This window comes from Apostichopus japonicus, chromosome 4, assembly GCF_037975245.1.
Source record: "Apostichopus japonicus isolate 1M-3 chromosome 4, ASM3797524v1, whole genome shotgun sequence".
In the NCBI taxonomy this organism is placed as follows: Eukaryota; Metazoa; Echinodermata; class Holothuroidea; order Aspidochirotida; family Stichopodidae; genus Apostichopus; species Apostichopus japonicus.
The window spans coordinates 8,157,208-8,183,855 of NC_092564.1; the positions used below are offsets into that span (position 1 = coordinate 8,157,208).

A 26,648-nucleotide genomic window follows, 5' to 3' on the forward strand; every position below is an offset into this window, starting at 1 on the left:
CCATAGACATTGGTTTGTTTATTTTCGTTCTCCCATTCTGCGTATGTAGAGTTACGACAATTATGACATTTAAAGTCAGCCAACCTAAGAGTCTGAACCGATGTCCTGTCCTTGTTTTACATCCTGTAATAAACAAGATGTATTCCACAAAAAAAACTTGAGGCGTTTGGCTCATCCTCCGTTCCATTAGACATTTACCGTTGCCATGCCAGACACTATTCGTACACCACAGCGCTTTTAATAAAGGAAGCACACATGCGCTGCGTAAGACTTCTCTGCTGGTTGGAATCAATAATGGATGCTGGGAGAGAAGTATGCATAAATAATGCAACGGACAAGTTTTTGTGCCGTGAACAAAATTGTGTTTAATTAAAGTGGACTACAGGCATGTATAATGATGATGATGGCTGAAATTGAGAATATAAACTAACCTCTAAGAAATAACAAAATAGTTCAGAGAAAAGCACTCTTAATTTTGTCATTGATGTATTAAGAGTGTCTTTAATAATTGGAACCCCAAAGGGATGCTTTAGTACAGTAAACTGCTAACCTCTTCTCATTAAACAAATATTGTTGTTTTTGTGAGGATGGTAACAATTGTAAAGTAATTGTCCCCAATTTAAAATGTGAATACTACAGCGAATATATGAGTGCTTATTAAGCGATACTATTTTTTTTTTCTGATTTCTTTGTATTTTGCTATTATATCCTGCTGAAGAGATTAAGGTGCCAGAGCTTTTTGTTAATAGTTGCATATGGTTTAATTAATAAGATATTTGATGTGATGAATGGCACAAAGCCTGAATTATATTTGAATTGTTATCATGATTAACTATTTATGTCATGAATAGATACATTACTCGATGAAATTGTAAATTTTCCCTTTGCCTCTAGCTCAGCTAAAATTGTTTTATAAATGTGTTACTAAGACATTTAGCATGACAAAAATCTAGAATTAAGTGACCGGAATTTCTTGATTTCTGGGAACATTCTCTGTGTTTCATGGATCATTCTGGGATTAAACATGTCCCTGGAATTGTCTGCAGGTTTCAGAGTCTAATCATTCCCAAGTTTGTAAATATAAACCCAGAATGATGAAAATTTTAGAAAAATGGGTGGTTCTTTAAATGTATTACAGAAATGTTGTCATTTGACCATCATGCTTGAAACATAGCACCACCAAAAGCACACCAAAACATGAGATCTGAAGTCCCAACCGTCCTTGAAGACATATTATATATATATGCTAGCCTTTGAGGTCAACATACAGTCCGGCCAACATCAAATTTCAATATCATGCCCTTCAGGAATTCTTGAAAAAGATATGTTCACCTTATTTCTAGAATTGATTCCCCATACAAATATTGTGACTATATGATGACTGCCCTCCCAGTCCTGGTAATTAACATATTTTCTGTAATATCCTAAATTACTTTACAGGTAGTGAAATGTTAAAACGATGTTAGGTTTTGTTACCTAATATGTATGTGTAAAGTGCAATTCATTAATTCAAGAGAGAATGTTTATATGGAGATGCTTCTGAAACTGAGAGAATTATGAAAATTTGCCAATAGTTCTGTTCTGCAGCCATTCCTGTAAATATGGTGAAATGATATATATTTGTGTGTATGTATGTATTTTAGATCCTCCTGCAAGCAGGAACTCGCGAAGAAGCCATCATTGGCTTATCAAAGCCGCAAGCTGACCGAAGTCAGTCTCTTACATTCATATTTAACGTCCATGATTATGAATTGTCAATTGTCAACAATTCTGTAACTGGACGACATACATTAATCTTAGAGTGACTCGAACCGGGACCTTATGATTGGAAGGCACCAGCGTTAACCGGAATATATAGACAAGCCTTTCATGCTCTAAATGTGATCAAGCAATGACAGACCCATGATAAAACACCATTCGATTGTATGAACATGTATGCATATATAGCAAGTGGTACAGTAGCATGTTGTCTATATCACATCCTTCACATACAACTTTATACATTACAGTAGCTATATGTACTTGTATTATTGGTCAAATCTATAATCAACATTGTGATGCTAAGTTTCAGTGACAAAAACAGAAATGCTAATATTTACATAATTGTTAAGTTGCAGATCTCTTTCATGATGATATGTGACCTTTATACTTGTAAATATTCAGGACGCTGACAAGTGATTGATTATAGGCAATACTTTTATGTGCCACGAGAGGTGAGCTTTAGTGGTGTTTATAGTGTAATGATGTATACGGAGGGCATTGATCAATTGCAATTTGGAATAAACTACTCTTGTTTGAACAGACAACTGATATATTGTAGACTGAGCTTTTCATATCAGGTTGCAGATCCATGTAACGCTTACTGTTTATAAGAACAGAATGGAAATCTCAAATAACCTTTATAACAGCTGTAAAGAAAAGACAATTTTCAAAATCTCCCTCAGCAAAAGGACTATAAGTATAAAGGTTAGGATGACACACTTCAGTTGGCTAATTAATGCTTGACTGTGCATATCTTCAGAAAAAGAATGTAGGATGATCTTGCCTTAGAAGCTTAATGAGGATCAGAGAAAATGCCGACAGTAAATAATTAACTGTATGTAACATAGTTTTTTTTTTATTATAATATTTTATTTCTAGACAACTGGTAAGAGCACCTCTTGGGTAAGTGAGAAAGCTTAAAGCTACTGTGCTGACTTTTAACATACAGCTGGACGTGTCCCTGACAGAACTATCACATGTTGACAGACATCTAGATGGCTGGGTGCAGCCCAGTCATATAAAAACTGTTCACCATATTTCAAAGATAGTAGATGTTCCAGGAAAGTTGCAAGTAATTAACGGATAAACAAAGACATCATCCTGAGATTTGCTATGTCGTGACTTTCCGAATGCATCCCGTCCATATTGACAGGTGATGCTACGACCTAATCTGTGACCCTTCTCATACTCTAATCCTGAATCGTGCTTACTTGCAAAGGGCAAATAAATTTTTTGCTCGAATGGGATTCAAAATCCAGCTCTATAGTAAAGCGTTGCTGGTTATCTCCATCGCCGATAACATTTCCGTCAGTTTTTCAATGTTCATGAATACTGTATTATTAGTCAAATAAAGATGAAAAGATTTCCAATTTTTTGACTGAATGGCTAATTATTATGTGAACCATAAACTCTGGCAACCTTTCTCATGTTGGCTGTGTTGTTTTGTGTAAGAGTACTAATGGACATAGTAATTTGTCTTAAAATATGCCATCAATGCTGTACACATATTGGCTTTATGAACTATGATGCCACATTATTCTTCTTCTTCTTATCTCAATCACACTAATAACCTTCCATTAGGCATTTTAGGGACAAACACGAGATGACATTTCCCCAAATTAATAGTTGCTTTTAGAACTTAATCAGATACAGATAATATGCAGAACATCTTACTTTGTTTGTTTAGTTGATGTTTCATACTTTTGATTCCTTGCCAGAGGCAAAAGGAAGCTGGTGATGGTGTGTGTGTGTCTGTTACACCTGCTTGTAAACACGGTAACTCAAAAAGTGCATCTTTGATGAAATTTATACTTGATGCATATTTCCCTCTTGGTGTGTCTAACTCTCTTGAAATTGGTGGAGTTCAAAGGTCATTTGAGGTCGACATAGATCAAAGTTGGAAAACCTTATATAAAAGAGAACTGAAAAGGTACATCCTGGTTGAACTCCATACTTTGGTGCATATTTCCATTTGATGCATGCAAGCATCCTGTGAAAACTTGGTGGAGGTCAAAAGTCTTGTTAGGTCAACAGAAGTAACAAATCTGAAAACGATGTAAACATGATAACTGCAAGCTTGGATGAACTTTGTTTTTGATAGATAAGTTGATAGACAAGTCTTCATTTGTGCAAGAAACTTGCTGATCACTTGAAGGCAATAATGGCCAGTGCTTGAAAATCTTATTTTCAGTTTAATGGTCCTGTGCCGAATGTAGCAAGGAATCACTAAGCCAACCGGCTTTCTGGTTATTGTTGTTGCTGAAGTTTAGTAAATCTGTTGTGTGTCTTGCTCCAATATTGCAATTAGACAGAAGCACTGCAGGTGGAAATAAGTATAGATCAGGCAACAACTTCATAAGAATATAACAATGGCTAGCTAAATAATGTCTAGGAAGGATCTACACTGCATGTCATCTGGTACTGCTCCATCAAGCAGTGATTAATATCCATCAGTTCTTTGGTAACCACTTATTCGATCAGGACTGCAAGATCCATTGCCCGTGGGTGGGGATTTAATTTAAACTCTAGCCCTGAGTTAACCTGCATACCAACAAATATAAATGTATGTTATGCAGCTTTATACTGTATTTGCCAGTCATGTTACATCTTGAGAATTTTAATGTATGGTGCAAAGATGTTGAATTGTATGTTTTCACATAGCGACATGGAGGTTTATTTGTTGGTACATGTACTATAAAGTTGTCACATTATCTGCCACAAATCAATCCATTTCATGAAGACGAGAGCTTTAGAAAACTTTCACATCAAACTTGAAATGTTCTTTATATCATGTCTTGGGCAAGTTGTTTAACGGTCAAACACATGCAACCAATAGCTGCAACAGGATTACACTGAATTTGCAATTGTCACCTGCTGGGCAAAGGCTCAGGTAGAAAATTGTTTTTTTATTGCTTTAAAGCGTCATAGCATAACTTTGAACAAATCAGTTTATCTTTGTCTGAGAGAGGAATAGTTGCCATTAGTTTCTGCATTCCTTCCTGGCCTGTATCTTGTACATATGCAACTTTTGGGATACTACAGATTGGAAGATGGCTGCACGACCTGAAGGAGTCAGCGTGGAGGGTGAGGGAGGGGGGGTTGACATGGGGGGGAGGGTGCAATGATGTTTCATATATTGTTGTATGCTAGATAGATGGATTGAAGTGTGAATGTACAAGAGACAGGGTAAAAGCAGCTTAGTACACATGGTCAGGCCAATCATCAGTTTAAACCATTTATTAATTTTTTTCAGGTGAGACAAAATTCTTCAAACTGTTTGTATAAAAACACTGGATGCTGAAATCATTTTGAGTAGAAATTAACACATGCTAATGTGAAATTTTTTAATTTTTTAACATAGCTGGTATGAGTCAAACCATATTTGCTCTTTGTAAACTTGCAAACTTTTACATTGAAAGTAATAATTTATGATTATTTTTTAAAACGTGACAGTTGAATTTGATGCACGAGTAATCTCTTTCCTCAATCCTTATGTTGTGTAATTGGTATGTGAAAAACAATGAACCACGGAAACAGTAGAAAAGAAGGGGGAAAAAACGCTAATCATTTTGGATTTTTCAGCATATTTACTGTTGCTTTTGCCTATACAGTAATGACCCAGAATCCTTGACATTTTCCTCAGTCTGAAATATTAGCTTGTAGAAATATTTGAAAAATCAAACTTAATAGTAACAAATAATTGAGATAATTGTAATGCTTTGATAAAGCAGGAATCAGCTTTAAGCAGATATGTTCCTTTAATATTTTTTTTAAAGTTGCACTAAGATCAGAGGGAGATGCTGCTTCTCTCTGCTTCAATACCTTCTCTAATTATTCGAATGGCCATTCTACTGATACCTGACTTTTGTCGTTGACCTAACTGTCTTTTAGAATTAGACCAGCATTTTCGATGACAAAAATGTCAGATGTCGGGGCCGGCGTTAAAAATGAAACTCGGCAGCGAATTCAGTCACAGGGCAAGGTTTACGGAAGATATCTATCAGGAGATCGGATACAGTTAGAATCCTGGGAATGGCGATTTGAAAAGATTGTTTATCATCTCTTAAACCAGATTTCATCACTGTCAACATCATGGAATGTAGGCTATGTATTTCTACATTGAGAGGGTCTGTAGGTATTATCACTAACCAATGGTTATGGAATGTTGTGTTACTTTATATTGCTCCTTTTGCAATACAAACGCTATGCAAGTAACACATTTATCTTTGGTTTTAGATATGGAGCAATGCTGTTTTAGCAATTGCACACAGTAGCTTTGAAGCGCGATCTGTTATCTGTTGATCCACTCTGCCACTATTATTTTCCCAACTTCATCTCTAGATAAGAGGAGGTATTGTCATGAACAAAATACTAATACTTAATATGACAGTATCTAATATTTGGAAGTGGTATATAAATATGCAAACACTAGAATGGCATCTTTTAGCTAAGGCAAGTGTGTGAATACTTACAAGATTAGAAAAGAAAAGTGTAGTATTAAATCCAGTTGAAAACCAACTAAGATATGAACTGTTGTAGTAGTAGATGGGAGATAAATGATCATTGTCACTCGTAACCATGCAGTTAGCTGTCTGAGTTTAGGGTTAACAATTCTGTAATATAGTGCATGAGGGCATTAGCCTAGCTGTCATATGGGCATGTTTGGTGCATAAGTTTGTGGTGCTTGCCCTGTGTGATTCACTTTGATAGATGCCTAAGCATATAACTAAATCAAGCATATCATTCACCATTGAACAACTTAAACCTTTCTCTTTCAATTGTTATAAGTCTCATTCTAATATCTTGAGAAAAGACCTCGTCAATTTCCAGTTAAAAGAGAAGTAATATTTCTATGATTATGCTATAGGACACACAGATCTGACTGTTGATTTCGACCCATAGCAACCTGGTATAATTCTTGCCCCTTGTCATCGGTCAAATCAGTTCAAGTGGTTTTATAATTTACATATCTCTCCCTAAATCATTTGTAAAATTCATTTTGATTGGACAGGAAAAAAACCCAAGTCATTTTGACACTAACGAATTGGAAACAGGCTAAGAAATCTTTAAACCCTCTCTTTGTATTTCCTTGTTTTGGGATTACGTAATACCTCATCTGCGTGTCCTTAAAGATGGTGCTTGCCATCTACAAACATAAGCTGCATTTTCCCCATACTCTGCTAAGTTGTGTCAAACAATATTCTCATTTTCAATGCTGTTTTATTAACAAAATCACTTTTATTCAATTCAGCTCTCTTTTAAAAGAGGAAAATGTTGATATCAAACACTTGTTGTCATCGTTTTTAAGTTAGTGAATGGTCAACACCACTTTTGTCCAGGGAACTTAAACTTTGAAGCCGGTGACTCATACACTTGTGAAACATATCACTTAGCATTTGCCAGAGTTAATTCTTGTGTGAATCCTCAAAATTGTTTTCCAGTTTTCCATGAATCTTTTAGGACAAATTTGGCAAGATGGTTAATTTTTGATAACAAAAATTTGGAATTAAAACTACCATAAATTCTTCCCTGTATTATAATGGAATTGTCCCACATCTTGAGTTACGTGAGATGCAACAAGAACTTGTTTGTTTACGCACGGTTACCTCAACGGCCCCAATTCACAGACCGATTCCGGGAAAAATCCTGCTATACGCGATTTAGAGATAAACATTCCCATATGTGTATTCTGTGATGTGAGTATTGGAGGGGTTGCTCTCAAGTTGATGGGTTATGGTACACCCTATCTTATGGTCACATTAAAATAGCAAGGTTACTTGCAGGCTCACATAAAGTGGTGCAAATGGACTTGTTTGTTTTGGTAAGCTATCAGTGTACATTTTCATGACAACAAGGTACAATACTTACTCTCTAATTCTGACATTTCAGGTAACATTTCAGGTTACATTATGTTATAAAGCCATGCTTAATTGTTCATTACCTGTTTGAAACCCCAAGGTTGGTATTTTAGTCTCATGGAATTCTCCCAAGTCTTTGGGCTAGAATTGAAACATCTCTGCTGAATAACCTCATGCCTTTAAAACATTGCTCGTAAGGGGCTTTCAAGTCAAGAAAAGATACATCTCTCCTGACATGAATCAAAGAAATTTCTGTTGGTGTTTCCACCTGAATAATGTTGTTATCCATTCAAAACTTGTAGCTAGCATGTAAAATATGTCAAAATATTTTTTTCAAGTAGTGTATATTTAAAGGTATATCAAATTTTGAATTACATAAACTATACTATTTTATTTAATTTTCTAGTTTTTGGAATAGCTGTTTTGCTTTCCTTGTTTAAATTGCTTTCACTCAGAACATGCACAACTCAAGTTCTTTGTAAATGGATCTTCTACATATCTTATCTAAAGTTTGTTATAATTATGTGCACAATAACAAAGCAATCCTCATGGACAGGTTAGTTGAGATTTATCATAACCACAAATTCTAGTTTGAATGAATGAGATAAAGGATTTGGCTGTGACTATACTTAAATTTTATTGGCACCTATCGAATGCACCTATCACAACTAGATTGTAGAGACACTCAATTCATTTTGTAGATTCCTGTGTGGTAGTTGTTTGACATTTTGAAGGGAGAGTTCACCAGACCACTGTCTGCCCGATATTCTTATTGATTAGTTTGCAGTAATATATACATCCAACGTTTAAAAGTGCAAAAGCACTGAAGCATTATAGTCATCATCTGAAAGCAACAATAATCCATCACCGACTGGCGTTATTTTTTTATTAACAGGTTTACCAGAAAGTACATCAGGAGATTCAAACAGCTTATCGGAGAATACAGGTGCTCCTCTGACAACCGAAAGTCCTTCCCTAGGCAGGAGTGATAGCACAGAAGATCCATCTCTAATCGAAAGGAAAGTTAATGAAATTTTTGACATTTTTGATTTCGGCGGTGGTGGTGGCTCCAAACCGACGCCAATTTCTGATACTTCCAGTTCTCTTTCGCTCGGTGTGGAAGAACCACGTCAGACTGGTGGTGATGATTCAGTCTCTGAATCGGTAGAGATTTCGTTCGAAGAGCACGTTGCTCCGATGTCTACACCCCTCGCCCCTGAAGCCGACGAGAGCAAAGGATCTGACCCGGTAGAAACATCCTCTTTGAGCGAACCTGTCGATAGCCGAGAGGAGGATCTCCAGGGATCACAAGATATTTCTGAATCCAATCAGATTTCAGAGTCGAAAGAAGAAGAAGTAGAGTTTAAAGAATCTGTCCAGGTAGAGCAGCCAGTGGAACCTGCAGTTGAAGTAGAAGCAGAAGCAAGAGAAGAGAAGGACGAAGAAGAGAAGAAGGAAGTCCCTCCTCCTAAGCCTTCCAGTCCAACAGTCAAACCTAGTTCTATTCCCAAACGTTCGCCAAGTCCTGTGAAAAGTACGCCAAAGAGTCCGAGGACCCCAGAACCATCCAAAGGTCAAGAGGTCATAAAGAAATCCAGTACAAAGAAGGTAAGAAATTTATTTTTGACCAAGCTCAGAATTTCAGAATACTGCTTCTGGCGTATCAGTTTACTATTCATCTGGCAATGTGATTAAACTGAACTGAACACAAGAAATGCAAAGTTTAGCTGTTTAACTAGCATGCAACCTAGTTACATAAATGATATGTGTATATGTATGAATATATACAGCGAAGAGGTACTGACAGCTTCCTAATATATTCATATATTCATGTATTACTTTCTTGCACTGCACCCCAATGAACCGCCTTGTGTCGGTTCCCTCTTCATTCCTTCTAGGTACTTGATAGAGGAAGAGGCCGGGCGGGGGGGGGAGGGATTATGGTCATATTGTTGGCCATAGTGTTTTATGAACCAAGCCAGGATGCCAGTGTAAATATGCAGTGCAGTAGTTAATGATTTGTCAAAACAATTAATTAAAATGTGTTATCGGAATTGTTTTGCTATATAGTTTATCTGTTTCCTTATAAGTGCTGGTATCTGGCCCAGGGAACTATTTGTAACCTTTTGTGAAAAAGAACCTACTTTTCTTGGCATCGTCAAATTTTGTGATACAGCATCGCATGGATCCGATGAATGAATACATTAGTTTCCAGAGTTTAGCAACGGAGAGAAAGTACAAGAAGAACAGTGCAATGAATCAATTGAGATTTGAGAAAATTCTAGCAAACATCAGTAATATCTTAGAAAATATCTGTAAATTTTACTATGGATGCAACAAAGTAGAGGAGGCCCAAACAGAAACCTCTACACTAATTATCAACTGTGATTATTCAGAGCATAATAACAGCTCACCTAATATTACAGGCCGCACACACAGACCTTACTGTACACACCAAAGAACTTCATCACATGTGGATGAAGTGTGTGATATATTGTCGTGTGAAATATGATTAAGTGCTAAATCGTAGAATTTACAAATTTTTGGCAGTGATAGTCAAAGTTTCTCTTTGACTGATGGAGAAGAATGAATCAGGGCAAAGTGTTAACCTCCACTTTTAAAAAGCTTCTGATTATTCTCTGCATGCTGACGGTGCCTGGGGAAGATCTTATACAATTCCCTGTGTCGTTGATCGACGACTGTAAATGTTTTATCATGATCCTGTATGCAGTGCCTGAAGTTATTTCCTTGGCTTTAACTAGCTGTGTATGGATGCAGAGATCATGTTCTTAATTCCAGTGTTTATGAGGCTCACTGTCTGGGCATTATGTTTCGAGTTTCCGCTCGTGTACGGTCGAGTGGCTATCATCCGATCGTAAAACGAAGGAATTGTAAACAGACTTCGTTTACCGCCCTGTCTGCAACAGTCCTGTTTGGATTCAAATTTAAAAAAATGGAACTGTTGATTTGTGCTGCACGGTTTGGCAGTAAAGTCAGAAAATTGAAATTGTTGATACAATGTTGTTCAATGAGTGAATATATTATAACTATGATGTACTTTTAAATGCCTACAGTATTAAAAACTTCCATTGAAATTAATGTAAGGATATCAAAGACAGTTCTTGAATGTTATATCTTTGTGATATCCTTATTGTGATTAAAAAGTTTAAAAATATAGCAACCCTATAACTAAGAAATTCATAACCCTACAAAGCAAATAATTTATAATATATATAGATATCTTGAACCTTGAGAATATGTCTCACCGGGTGATTTTATTTGCCTTCCCTGCAAAGCCTCCTACATCATCATTATCTTTTATTGGTTTTATTAAAGATTCATGTCTTTAAACTCTTGTAAGTAAAAAAAAAAAATTTTGGAGAGTGAAAACCGCACCGCTTCCTGTGCGTGCAAACAGCATTTAATTCTCCGACAACGGGCTGTTTATAATAGAGCAAAAGTTTACATATGGCTAATAAAGAATTCATACATCCCTTCATCCACCATACAGTAGTTTTTAACAGTATATATACCAAGTCATGATCCATACAGGAGAATTCATACTAATTCAATATCAAGTCATGCATCAAAAGGAAGGATAATAGAAGAAATAAGAAAGCCTGTTTTAATAGGCTTTATATCAAATAAATTTCAAGTAAACTCTGTCTCAGTTTGTTAAAGCAGCATTTTGCGTCCTTTTCTATGATTTTTCTCAACCTCACTGACTCCACTATGCCATAACGACATACATAACTAGCTTATCTATTAAAATTTTACTTCAAATGGTGGCATAAAAGTCGAAAAATTTGCAACTTTCAACTTTGTTTTTCTCCAAGATATTTTCCGTTGGGATCCCAATAAACCTCGCCCATAATATGAATATTTACACACTACGAACTTCATTGACCAATACGTAATATAACACCATGCTTGATTTGTGTACAGTCTATATGGCAGTTGTACCAGGGAGTTGCATAACAACTCTCTGGTTGTACCAACGCAAAGTCTTGAATCTATTTTTAGCAACGGCTCATAACTAAACCTGCATCTCAGATTGGTTGAATTCAAACTAGTGGGTTTGGGGGAACTGTATGCGATTAATTTTGTATGTGGAATTTGTCGTGGACACTCTTCTCACTATCTGCAAATATCCTTAATTACTCGCCAATTAACGTTGTTGGCAGGGAAAAACTTGGCTAATCTTAGTTTGCTGTTTTGTGATTGATATATGTAAAAAACTCGATGGACATGTCAAAAAAGTAGAAAACGGCGACCAAACGCAAAATGCTGTTTTAATATATAGAAGCCATTATGTCTCAATAAGGGGTTAATCAACGGTCTAGCGTGCGTTTAATACTCACAGGATTAATGCACGATCGGGGGATAATGCAAGCGGTGCACGAGGGCGGAGCCCGAGTGCATCCAGCGATAGCATTAACACCCGGAGTGCATTAATCATGTGAGTAACGCACGCTAGACCGTTGATTAACCCCGTTCATTCATACACTACCATTTGTGTGGGGGAAAAATCATAAAACAAAACATTTTTGGTTACATATAACCAAAGATTTATTAAAGTGATGCCCCGTAATTTTACCGTGCGTTACTCACAGGATTAACCACGGTCAGCTGACCTGAATGGACCAATAGGATTTAGGAATCTTTACTAAGTATGAATGAACTGTAGTTTAATAGTTGAAATTCAGTTTGTGTGATGAAACCATAACCATTCTCCCTTCGGATAGTAAAATTCTCCATACAAATGTAAGTTTTTATCTTCCCAAAGAGTAGGTTCCAATTGCTACTGTTGGAACAGTTTAGCTGATTTATTGAGGCCTGCTGTGTGGATTCTTCAAGAATAATCAAAATAATGGATAGAAATTTATTGGTGCTATAATGTCTTTATTGGAAGGGACTTAATTACCACAAATTAATACATTAATGTTAACAATTGAACAAGTATTATTTTAATGTTTAATGTCAATTTAGGTGGAAAGTCCGGCATGAATGAGGAGTTACTTGCAAGTGACCACAACTGGATGTATACAATTTTTAGAACGCAATTTTCGTGTCATTCTTTCTCAGGTTGAAACGACGACGACTGTTAAGGCAAAGACAGTGACTCATTCTCCTGGCTATAAGCCCGGCGGTGGCAAAGTGAGAATCATGTCGGCCAAGAAAGACTACTCGACTGTCAAGTCTCGTACGGATACAGGCCCAAAATCTGCAAGTTCAAAGGCCTCATCTGGTAAGATACATCGCTTAACTTTGAAATTTGATTTTCCCATTACTTAATTACAACAGCAACAGGTGTGCGTGTTTCTAACCCTTTGCCTGCCTGGTAAATACCATACTTTTGGTCTCTTTTGTGTTGATTGCGAGTCAACTCGTGGGAGTTTAAGAACCCTATTTTTTGGGTGGAGCTGAGAGGTCATTTGAGGTCGGTCGTAAGGTGTCAAAACAGAAAATTATATTAACACAGTAAATCGAAAAAGTAAAGTCTGGTGAACTTCATACTTTGATGCGTAGGTCCACCTGAGTACAACAGAGCATGAAACCTAAAACAAACTAGCATATTAATGTAGAAGGTGTTTCAGTTTCCTGCAAGATATAAGACAAAAAGGTAAACCTATAATCTTTCCTTTATAAAATAACCAAAGATCTTCCAATCATAACATTGTTTTATAGCACACGCACACATACATGCACGCACACGAACAACGAGACATCAGTAGCAGAAACTAACATGCATTGAAATATAAAACACAGTTGACGAACGATACCTCTCATTGCAAGCAGCTCAGGCAGGACTAAGTGAGTGGTTTAGGAAATATCCAACACACGTCATTGAGTTATATTCCATCTTGTTGTATCAATGTTGATCTATTGAGATGAACAAAAACATGATTGTTGAGCAAATTTATTGATTGCTTGGTTTGCCCTCTCATCGTTTATGAAATGTACAGTTGATGAAAATTGTGTCCAGTCCATCTGTGTCATAAATTTTAGAACTCCTTGATTACTTTTATGATCAGCTGATGAAAGTCTCATAATATCCCACTATCAGATTTTTGATCGATTAATATTTCTTCATCATTAATCACCCACCAGTATTTTATCTCGTATCTTCCAGGTACAGAATCTCCACGGAACAAAAAAGAGCCGGTGGTTTCTCCTCGCAGCCAGAGTGCCCAGTCAAAGATAGGTTCAATGGCTAATGTCAAACACAGCCCAAGAGGCGGAAATGTAAGCATAAAATGAAGGGAGGGAAATTTTCTCCTTTAAATCTTCTTTATTGTCAGATGTTATGTTCAGCAGACTTTGTCTTGTGGTCCAAAACGACTAAATATCCCTTCAAACCAGAATGCTCGTATTTTGGAGAACACCCATTTTATGGACAGTTTAATTAAAAAACTGATATTGCTAGAAATGTACATGTGCGCAGGTTTGTTGGAATTGGGTGAAATTACATGAATATTGGCCAAATTTAATCACGCTGTGGAGTAAACCTTGGTAGATTTCTTCAAAAGTTTGTTACTTTAAAATACCATTCAGATTAACTTTGATCCTCGCTTTATACATGTATCCTCAAACTTTTGATATTTAAATACCATTGTTATCAGGAGTGAAGTAAAGCACACGATATACAGTATGTTAGGAGAAGAACTGTTGCTGGTTTTGAAGTTAGTCTGTTTCATATTTTCTGCAAAACTGCTGAAAGTAATCATAAGGAAGCCAATGTAGACCTCTTTGGATAAACAAACTTTTGTCTTTGGTTACATTTAGACTGAACTTAGGTGAAACTATTTTGTGGTCTACTGTACAAATATGAAATATGAAATTGAAAACAGAAAAAAGGGAAGAACGATTAAAACAAAGAGAAAATATTTATGAGGTCCACAAACAAGATATTATCTCTTTCAATAGCTGTCGTGATTGTTTTGAGGTGGAGCAGAAGAAATGAAATTCAATAGATGATCAAGTTGTTTTCAGTTAAGCAATATTTCTGCCCTGTTCTCCCCTGGGAGCTAATAAACTGCTGTAAAACACAAAACACAATGTATTAAAGTTGTTGACGGTACATGAGTTATGAGGAGTATACCATTATTTTGTATCATACAGTCAAAGAGTTGGTCACGTCTTAACTGTTTTACATGGAATAACAAAGTATAGAATATATTGTTATGTAGGTCTCGATGGCATGACCTTAGTCATAAATTCAACAGAGCACATCCAGGATGGTTGACAGCTGTTTACTTTCTCTGCTCTGCGCTCTGGTTCTTCTTTCTTAGGTGAAAATCTTTGAGGAGAAGAAAGATTACAGCAAAGTATCATCAAAGATAGGATCGAAGGAGAAAGCTCATCACAAACCGGGTGGAGGAAACGTTAAGGTGAGAGACAACAAAAAACTAAATATATAAAAACATAATAAGAAGAGATGAATAAGTGACGTAGATCGGAATGTTGACGAAGAAACAAGTTTTAATGTGGATTATCAAGATACATTGAGGGTGGTTTTGTTTCTGTCTTTGTTTTTATCAAATTATCTGTCCTTTTTTTTCCCCAGTGGTAAATAGTAATGAACAACAGAAATTAATCTAATGCATAAAATAATCATCTTGGTGAGAAGTCATGTTTTTCCGGTTAGTGGAATAAGTGGGGTGATCAGATGGTGGATACATTAATTCATTTCACTAACAGAGTACAAAGACATAGTAAAGATCTGCACTGCTTAGAACACAACACAATAGTGTTTAAAAGACGACAGAAGACTTTTAAGAGACGACACAAGACTGTTTTAAGAGAAGACACAAGACTGTCTTAAGAGACGACACAAGACTGTTTTAAGAGAAGACACAAGACTGTTTTAAGAGACGACACAAGACTGTTTTAAGAGACTACACAAGACTGCTTTGAAAGAAGACACAAGACTGCATTAAAAGACAACACAAGACTGTTTTAAATGACAACACAAGACTGGTTTAAAAGACAACACAAGACTGTTTTAATAGATGACCGAAGGCTGTTTTGAAAGACGACACAAGACTGCATTAAAAGACGACACAAGACTGTTTTATAAAAGACGACAGAAGGCTGTTTTGAAAGACGACACTAGACTGCATTAAAAGATGACACAATACTGTTGTAAAAGACAACACAAGTCTGTTTTAAGAGATGACACAAGACTGTTTAAAAGACGACACAAGACTGTTTTAAAAACAATATTTTAAAAAGAATGCTATAAATCCTTGCTACTGAGGACATAACCACCCAACATAAGTTACAAATCCTATAGTACCTTACTGCTGTACAACAGGTATTGTTACAGTAAGAGCAGCAACGCTACGATGAAAGCTCTCTGACTTAGTTTTGCGATTTGTGTAAAACTGTTACGGTGTTTAATGGGCGTCATATTATGGAGCAAGTACTCTCAAGGTGGCCCCTGTAGATGAGGCTGATCTTAGTTGACGACTTAACTCTTGTTAACCTTCAGTGGCGTTCCAAAGCATTCTGTGGCCTGTAAACTGAATTATGACAGACCTTTTAGGATTTACCACGATAAGATAAATGATATTTTCTCTCCCTTACCAAGACTGGCTCTTCCTTTTTTAAAAACACTATTTCCCTAATTCATCACTTTTACTCATTGCACATTGGTCTATACTATGATATAACCTATATATGCTGATGAAAATTAAAACGCTATCAGCCATTCAGGTTAGATTATTCAGCCTGGCATTCGTCCCACTATCATATCTCCATATAATCCATGTTGACATATTTGGCAAGTCTTGCTCCCCCACCAAGAAATTATTGAAGTATAATGACTGGCAATACGAAGTATTAAATAAAGAGTCAAAACACATGGGAAGATTTGTGCCTAGACTGTGTACTTGCAATAATAGTGTTATAGTGGCCATCGTATGATTGCTTGAGCATAAAGTGTATGATGGTTCCATCAAGTTCTGTCATCATTGGTCCATTCTCAATGTATTTATGTCATGTTGTGACATGTGTAGTGTTTGGACTTAGTGTATAGTCTCTAGGGAAGCTAATGGGAGAGGTGTACTGTCACAGTGATGCAGGGATGTTGAAATATGACTGACATTTGATGATAAAACTTTGTAGGACATTGTACTTTACATTAAAATATAACTGAAATAGACGGTGCTGTGGACGAGTTGATAGAGGCGGTGGTATTTGAAGCAGTGAGGCTTAGCAATTGGGAATTTCGGGGTTCGATCCCGGCCTGGTCATAGTAAGGGGGGTTTTCCATCAAAGAGCAATCTACGGTTTTCCCATCTGACTTTCTAAATTGAAAAGATTCCAGATTGGAGTTGAAATACTGAATTGGAAGCCACCCTGATGTGAAAGTTGTAATCCATAAGCTTGTTGCCTTCTCCCACATTCATGGTCACTTTGTGAGCGTCGTAAAAGTTACTGCCTGATTATTATTAGTATTGTTGTGTAAAAGTAAGTTAGTCTGACGTTTCGATCCTAGCAGGATCTTCTTCAATTCTAAATGACAAGTAACAGTAACAGAAGGGACAAACCACTCACAGAATACAGACAGGTTAATGAGCATGGTGAACGCAAATTATATTTATATTATATTATTATTGTTATTAGGTGTTCCAAGTATCGGATAGTTGTGAATTAGATCAGGTTATAAACGAGGTAGCCTAATTAATTTTATGATAGAGAACTTATTATTATTATGTCCACTAACTGAACCCTCCTGAGTCGCAAGTCTTTCAAACTCCAAGTTATACCAACTGCTCTATAGACTTAACATGACAAAGTACTGCAAAAGATATATACACATGCACACAGACTGACACGTCATATCAAAAAACATCTTACATTTATTACTTTCAATTGATCGTTGTGAAGCAAAAGTCAACCAGAGAAATGAATATCATGACACTGCTAAGAGTGTGTGTGGTTTATTTTTTGGTTTTTTTATTTTCTTTGAGAAGGTTAATCTTTGCTTTATACTGTGGACTTTTTCGGTGACTTTGATTGAGATTAAGTAAATATTTCAGATATTGGCTTTCTTGATGCTGTGGAGATCGACTCTCATACAGTTAATATGTTGCATTCGGCGGCTCATAGGTTGAATGATGAGTTATGGGGTTTTAATATCTTCTCATGTGTTTGAAATTTCTCTCCTGGGAGGAACATTAAGGTTTTCTTTGAGGTAAATTTGATGAAGTAAGCGTGAAGCAACACACTGGTCAAAGTCTTTAAAAAATATTATAGTTTTTGGATATTTAATTAGATTCCATTTGCATTGAGTCATACTGCAGTCAAACATCAACAAAGCTCACATTTGATTAAATAATTTCCTTTTTGGTCAGTTTCAAAACATATTTCAAGAATATCATATATTAAAATATGCAAAAAGAAAGAAAGCAAGATTGAATACATTATTAGAATAGTTCCAAGTCTTAAGTTTTCTAGCACTTTAACCCTCCAATACTTGCAATTGAAGAAGTGCACATTCATATTTTACTTCATATTCACGTTATTCATTCACTGGGTTACATCGCTCTCTGTAATCTATGTCGCTTCGACCCAACATTTGTCTTTCGTACAAATTGGTCGGAAATGCTGTGTAGTACGTGCTATTATCTCCTGTTTATATGATTTTCTGCTCAACTTGCTGGTGGTAGACCAAGCAGAAGTGAGTGATCTTACAAAAGTGTAGATGAACTTTCGTTGGGGTTTTTCATCGAGAAGAACCGAAGATGTTCATATCACATTGACGTAACATTTTTGAAATGACTCTGTTTGGTTACAGAGTCGATTCAGTTGGCTGCACCAGCTTGGATTCTCATTATATTCTCATCAGTTGTTTTGTTTGCACTGAGCAGCGTAATCAGTAATTAACGAGACTTTAAAGGAGATGAAAACCCAACTATTGTTTTTAACTTGATTTGATAGAGATCTGTGAGATAAACAACTCCCCCCAAACAGCAAAGAAAAAACCTTGCTCTATTCTGTAGATATCCTAGATTTAATATATATCTGTGGTGTCATAGTGCCTCTAGGATCTAAAGCCTTTTGCATTCTCCCTGTTTTTCTTTCATATCTTCAAGATAGAAAAATGATTTTAGCAGAGGTTTACGCTGAAACCAATTTCATCATTAGGTCAATATTTTAGATTAGGCATTTGCAAAACCCTTACTGCCATTTACAGAGAGAAATATTGTAAGAAACAAAGAAGCCCCTAAGAATAAAAAGCAGAGGAAAAAAGAAGGACATGCATGGCTCGATGATGACATATGTAGACTTGATTAAGTCTCCAACCTTGTGTTTGTGAAAGAATATTCAATCTGTGATACCTCCGTATTAATGGAATAATATTTTTCTTAGTTGCTTCGGGAAGTCGTTCTCTAGCACATAAAACCTATGACCATGGTTAGTGTTGCATCTCCTTTAAAGTTATCACCATGGATACGAAGATAGGGATCAGCTTTGATCATAGTTCAGAACACCAACCTGCCTATGCATATTCATGTACATCTGCTGGTTATGTTTCAGTAGTTATGTTTAAATGCGACCCATTTCACGTCATACCACATCCACGCTAGAATAAAATCAGTGCTGGATGCTGCATTATAACACTGCCACATGTGTTTCGTCGACCAAGAAATAATGAATTGGCCGCATGGTCAACGGTGATTGAACATGTATACTAGATCAAATAAACAATAAAGACTAATCTCATTAATTGATTGTGCTTGTCTTAAAAACCAAAGAGACCTTTTTAATACTGGAGCCTTCTTCTTTGAAAAAAAGGGCAACATCATTCTTATGATCTGTTCTTGCAAGTTAAATTATACAGCGGTACACAATAGACGTACCATAGCATGATGTGTTTATTCTAACTGCGTACTTTTGTCAGTTATACACTAGCCAAGCTTGCAAGTGGCTGGTAAGGTGTGAACACATCTGTACCTTGGATAATTAAATTTCTAAAATTTGCTTAACCATGTAATGAGGTTGTAAAAGATGCAACTTGAGCCACTTGTCAATTAATTAAAATTGTTGTAACTTTTTGTTTTGCTGTGATAAATCAGAGGTTGGTGCTCATACTTCCAGATCTGCAGGCAATTGGGGTGGGTCTTTCTGATCTGGATGTTACTTATGCTAATCCCTAACTACAATCATCAAGGGATCAGGTTTTGAATGCCACTGTCTGGCTTTCTGATGGAGACTTTTATTCATCAAAATGGGAGTTGTGAATGGCATAATATATTGACATCAAATTAATGTCTTTTATTATGAATCTTTCACAGAAGTCTTTAACTAATAAGAATTTTACAGTGTGCCAATATGTGTTTGTTCAATTGCAGTTCATCTTCCATTCAAAACCATCCAATGGACTTGAAGCATTCCAATTTGAATCTTATAGTGCTTAAATTCTGGATAAGAAATTCAAATGTTTGTATTTCTCCTGGAAGGGTTTTTTAGATTTTCTTGTAACCAATTGCTGGTAGTGCAAACAGAATATCAACATTTTGAGATAGCTTTTGTTTTACATTTCAAAGAATTATTTATGGCAAACATGGTTGATGTAGAATGGCTGGAGGGTTGGTTGCCATGGTTATGGGTTCAAATGGGTTGAAAGTTCCCTTTTCTTCATGCTAGAGTTAATGGAGGATAATGGTATCTCAAGGGTTAATTGGTAAGATGCTCTCCAAATACATTAAGTTGATTATGGTAAAAGTCAACAGTCTACAAATGATATATAACATTTCATTTGTACTGTACAGTAGAAACTTTAAATTTGCACAAGTGAAGAGAATAGGTCATAGCTCCGTAGTTCAAAACTGTTGGCTTCTGTTTGTTGTATCCATGTAAGGCAATAACTGCTGACTATAATCATATAGGATAGGTATATGCTGATTACGTTGAAGATAAACAGTCATGGCTCCATGAAAATGGATACAGTAGTGACCATAATGCTGTATCCTATCAAATGGAAACAAATGTGACCGCAGTTCATTTACTTCATACTATGTAACAATTGTTACCACAGCGCTGTTTCTCATGAAAAGGAATGATCATGTCAATAGGTTGCATATCTCTTGTACGTATCCCTTTTACATATATATGGAAGCAGTATAATGACCACAGGTTCTGTATCCCATAAATTGGAAATGATCATGACCACAAGGTCCGTATCTCATGAAAATGAATGGAAATGCTTGTAATCATAGACTTTTGTAGCCCTTAAAGGCATTGAAGATTCGCCCCAAACCGCGCGCGGCCATCTGAAAAAGTTAACTTTCCGTTGCTTGCAAGTGACGTTTTGTTCGTTTCGCTACAAAATGCAGACAGTACAGTAATGAAACGTGATACCTTATCTTTAGCTGGACCTGAGATGTCCATCGCTGTATTGTTTGTACATTTTGCTGTGGGTATTGACCGCAGCTGTACGTACTGACTGTACACTAGTGTCTAATTACTGATGGTAGCAAGCTGTATGTGTATATTTTCTGGGATCGATGGTGGTGTCTAACACATCTGTTACACCTCATTCGAAACTAGGTCAGATTACCGGCATTAGACGTTTCTTTTTGCGCGAGTCTTAACACCTTTTAATATGTATAGGAATTGGCCATGGCCACATGCTCTGTGTGGAGCCCATAGAATGGAAGCAATTGTTACCATAAGCTCTGTATCTTATAAAATAGAAATGATCTTAACCATAGGTTATGCACACCCTTAAATGGGGGACCTGTGAAGTAAGTTGTCAATTGTGTGCCTTGGATTATGGCTGTATACTCTATGGGATGTCTCCAGGGGACGCATACATACGGCATACTGAAGTGCCCGGTGAGCGACTGTTTGAATTGTACACATCACTTGGGTATGTGAATGTGACGAGTTACTAATATGACCAGGGGTCCCTGTTGTTAAGTGGTTTTAGACGACCTTAGCCTTGATAAAAGACTGTTTAAGCATATATGTGACATATTGTCCAATGTCCAGCGAGAACAACCAAAGTATGAATTGTACACTATTGCTTTGTCGTATGCCACTTTTTGGTCACATGCAGTGTATTAGTGATACAAAACTGAGTATTCATATTCCATCAATTTAAAAGAGCTCTGATTGGTTCTCAGCTTTTCTACAGATTTGTTAGTAGAACTGCATAGACTTGTACACTAGTTTTGTGAATAAGTACATGTTGGTATGTAGGGCCTTCGATGGTCAACAATGCAGACAGTATGTCACTAAATATAAAGTCCCCCTTTTGCGTTCGAAGAAGTTCATACAGTATATGTCCTTTTTGTCTTTTTTGATAACTTTTTGCGGCCAAAGCGGTCCGGAAAATACATACTTGACTCAAGCAAGATCATAGTTTCTGCTTCAGTGTACCGGACTTTAGTGTATGATGGGTTTTATCATATTGGAAATTTCCTTTTGAGGTGAGTCAGTGGTAGGGAAAATGGCGGCTCATCTCCAAGGTTTTTCTAATGTATGTATGTATGTATGTATGTATGCGTGTATGTATGTATTTTAGATCCACCTGCAAGCAGGAACTCGTGAAGAAGCCATCATTGGCTTAACAAAGCCACAAGCTGACGGAAGTCAGTCTCTTAGATTCATATTTAACGTCCATGATTATGAATTGTCAATTGTCAACAACACTGTAACTGGACGACATACATTAATCTGGGAATGACTCGAACCGGGGACCTTATGATTGAAAGGCACCGGAGTTAACCACTGAGCTAACAATCCACAAGTGCAGCTAATAGCTGCAGCTAGTAATGTATCGGAATGGAAGACATTTATCAGCTTAAACGCATACATGTCTGGGTTTACAGCGAGTCTTCGGGGTGTCTTAATTTTGCATGATATAATTTACATTTCAGATCTTTGAGGAATCGTTAGAGTTTCGTCTTTCAGCTAGCAGTCGCATAGCCTCATTGGATAATGCCCAGCACACCCCCGGTGGGGGTAATGTTAAGGTATTCGATGTCTTCATCTGTGCATATCACTTTCTTTGAGTGATATCTGCTTTGTGTTCCTTCAAGAGTTACTTTTCTTCATTTCACTAACAGATAGCATTTGTGGAATTACTTGGTATTGGAGAGTTCATCTTTCCAGTTTTTCTCAGTTTTGCAACTAACTCCTCTCGTGTGTATGTGTTATCTGACTTCGTTAATAATCGTATACTTCAATACGGCAGGCTTCGATATTTTCCTCTCTCTTTCCTTGATTTTTCTTTCTAACACTTCACATCTCAGCATTCTCTAATCCACACTTGTCGTTTCATGTCACACGTCATAGTCACTTGATAAGTGACTTATTTTCTCTTCGCCAGTTGGCGAATATCTGAGAGATATTAGAGTGTAAAGTATTTTCCTCTTATTTATAATTCTGGTGTGTCTGGTGTCGTCAATCTAACCTTCTCTTTATTTCACACCATCTGCATAGGATTCTGTTTTACAGCTAGTATACAGTGAACAACTCTGTATTGTATAACTAGATTAAAAACATGACTTAAAGCATCTGCATAAATTTCTGGTCATTTATTTATTTATAAAGTTTCACCATATGTATTGTTCACTTATGTTGTCTATATGCGGCAAAGGTCTTAACAAATACTGTTTTTCCATATTTTGCCGTAAATGTTGTAGTTCTGTTTGTGAGGAATCCATCAACCTCAAGGGTTTTTTCTATGTATAACAGTAGCATGTAACTAAGAGGAATGGGAAAGGGTGATGGATGGGTGGGTTCGCCTTCCCACTCCACCGAATTGGAAATTTTATACCTTGTTAGTCCACGGTAATAATCTGAAGTAATATTTATGTATGGTACTTAAAGGAATCTTCTTCTTTTGTTGAGAACTTGCTATCTGAACTGTCTGTTTCTAAAATGTGTTGTATTTTTGACAATGAACGGTTTATACCCTTTTCAGTAATGGCAGATCAAAGAGAACTATGTATGTATGTATTTTAGATCCTCATGCAAGCAGGAACTCGCGAAGAAGCCTCATTGGCTTATCAAAGCCGCAAGCTGACCAAAGTCAGTCTCTTAGATTCATATTTAACGTCCATGATTATGAATTGTCAATTGTCAACAACTCTGTAACTGGACGACATACATTAATCTTGGAGTGACTCGTACTCGGGACTATTGAAAGGCACCGGCGTTAACCACGGAGCTAACACTCCTAAAACTGAACTGAATGTTTAATATTCTGTCTGTATGATATTGTATGTCTACATCTGAAATGAACAATACAGTTTGCTCATTTCATACTACAATTTCATTCCATGACACCTGCAGTGCTCATACGCATTGCCTATTGTAATTGTGTACTAAGCATGATTGTTGCGTACAAAGACGACGACAGGGTGCATAACTAAACTCACGATGAGTTTGCTAACCTGTCATTGAATTCATCAAGAACGAAGAACGTCTGTCGAGGGAATAATCTGATCAAAAATGTGGAAAATATTACAAATGAATCGAGGTAAAATATGCCGATTCAGAAATGTCAAATGTGATCAAGCTGGGTATATGATGCACTCCACTAGACATGACGGTTTTGATATCCCATATCTAATGGATTCAGGAATCCATCTCTAAAATATTTTCATGCATAGTGGGAAGTTAAAAACAGTCGGTGAACGATAACATATGTAGGCGGTACATGTCAGCTGATTCTGTGACTTTCTTTGAGAATCAGTTTTGATCGCTATGGAACCAGGGTACTAGTTTGAATTTTGCTTAAGCTGGACAAAACCATTGTTTTTAATAAATTTAAGGAAGAAATAATTTCATCTTTAGCACATGAATAAAATATTTGTATAATAACAAGGAGAAAATAATTATAGACATTTAGTCTGTGTGATAGTGTAGGCGCTGTGAGCAGATTGTGTGACCTTTCTTGGCTTCTGTGTGAATCAGCTTCACTCTGATACCAGGGCACTAGTTTGATTTGCAAATGCTAGACGAAATTGTGGGTTTGATAAATTTAATGAAAAAATTCCTGGAATATTTAGCACATGAACAATACATTAAACAATAAGAAGACAATATGCTTAAAGTACATAAAATAATTTAAAAAAAACAAGCATTTGTAAGGAAAGTCATGTTTTGTCACTTTGTAGAATTATTGAGCACTTTTAGATTCAAAGCTTAATTTGGCATGTCTTCGTTTTGAAACTTTAAACGAGACACTAACTGACAAACTGGGAAAACGTTACTTTATTTGCAAGATATATTACACATTTAATTTCTCTTTCACACACACAAGGCTAAAACTTTTTGTAGTGGAAGAAGGTTTCGTAAATTATGTGTAAAATCTAAAATATTGAAGCTCTTAACACGGCCTAATGATGATGTTAGGTTCCAGTGTTAACACTGATAGCATTTGACCTTGAAAATATGAAAACCAAAAAATAAAAATAAAATAAAAAGGTTTCCAGTCTTAGTGCCACTATGACATTAAAAGATGACACTCCAAGAATAGCTTTTTATAGCTAGTATATCTCCCAAAACAAAACAAGATTTTTCTGAGCTACTTTTGGGAGTTGTTCTTCACAAAGATCTCTGTCTTATTAAGCCAAAGATGTTGGTTGGGTTCATGTTCCATTTAAATTATTCTGACCAAGCATGCATATAGTATTCTCACATATTAACAGGATACCTCTGAACCTAAGTAAGGGATCTGTGTGGTGTACAAGCATCTATCTGCTTCTATTGTTAATTACCTAATTTATTAAGTGTTTAGTGAAGTAATTAGATGAGTTTTGTATTCCTCAAGTTCAATGCATTGCTTTTTGTGTGGGGGTTCTCAGTAAGTCTCCCACAGTCCAAATCCAGCCTGTGAAAGGGTAAAATTCAATCTGCAATAAAAAGTCGGCCCACAACCATTCACTAATTGGGTTTGTGGACCCTTACAGCCTCTAATATATACTTGACTACCCTACCTACTTACCTTGCACATTGCTCAATTAATTCAGTTTAATGAAAATTTCTTTCTCTCTTGGTAACTCCTTAAAGTTGTTAGTAGTAATTAATGGTTTCCTCTTGTCATTGTAGAAATTAGCCATCTTTTATGATTTCTATTTGCAAACTACTTTGCAGCCTCAGTGTAATTTTCATTGATCCAGATGCAATTTTGTTTGACTAAATGTAACAAATTATATTTTTGGGTATCTCATATTTCGTTTACAGATTTTGACCAATTCGTCGCAAAATTCACTTTTTCCTTTGACAGTATGAAATCATGTACAATATTATATATTTATATATCTTTTAATACTGGCCATTCTTTCACCTGTTTAACCCTATGTTTGTTTTCCAGATAAAGAGTGAAAAAGCAAATTTTTCAAAGAATGCCAAAAGCAAGATTGGATCATTAGAAAATGCTGCTCATACTCCTAAAGGAGGCAATGTTAAGGTTTGTTAACACATTCCTTCATTTAATTAACTATTGTAAATCTATAATGAAAATTGTAATTTAGTTTTTGATTTTCTACATTATTTTCTCTCCCTTTGCTTTTCCATATATTTGCATGGTTTCCTATTTCCGAGTATATTTCTATACTTTATATATTCGTGTATTTCATATTACGTTACTTCCCAATCTGTTGGCTACCACCCAAGACTGGGCCGCCGCAAGGACAAGTATTTGGTGGGTCGCAGGGTACTTTCTGGAACATATTCATGTCCTAACCTGTGTAACATCATTAGAAAAATAATAAAAATAAAATAAAACTGTTAGCAAACTGCTTATCCACTAGAGAGCCTGTGTAAGAGAATGTGTAAAAGTAAGTTGGCCTGACGTTTCGATCCTAGCAGGATCTTCTTCAAAGGCTGAATGACAAGTAACAGTAACAGAAGGGACAAAAACACAGAATACAGACAGGTTAATGAGCATGGTGAACACAAAGAGATAGAAGTAAGGGGATTAGTAGACAAGGGATGGAGAGAAGAAAGCAACAGGGGAAGAGGAGAGGTAGGAGATAAACAGTGGAGGGGCAAAGAGAGGAT

At 36.3% G+C, this 26,648-nt stretch overlaps 1 protein-coding gene across 6 annotated transcripts in view; it reads left to right on the forward strand.

Annotated features, from left to right (window-relative positions):
• LOC139966347 (uncharacterized) overlaps positions 1 to 26,648 on the forward strand; it is a 69,198-nt gene that overhangs the window by 26,246 nt on the left and 16,304 nt on the right. For 4 of the 6 annotated variants that reach the window (XM_071969253.1, XM_071969255.1, XM_071969256.1 and 1 more), the window contains exons 3-8: positions 8,515 to 9,227; positions 12,705 to 12,867; positions 13,753 to 13,865; positions 14,912 to 15,010; positions 22,514 to 22,609; positions 25,960 to 26,055. In XM_071969253.1, coding sequence (XP_071825354.1) covers positions 8,515 to 9,227; positions 12,705 to 12,867; positions 13,753 to 13,865; positions 14,912 to 15,010; positions 22,514 to 22,609; positions 25,960 to 26,055 — 1,280 coding nt within the window. The remainder of the gene's footprint in view (positions 1 to 8,514; positions 9,228 to 12,704; positions 12,868 to 13,752; positions 13,866 to 14,911; positions 15,011 to 22,513; positions 22,610 to 25,959; positions 26,056 to 26,648) is intronic. The other 2 variants (XM_071969257.1, XM_071969258.1) reach the window with 1 other exon arrangement.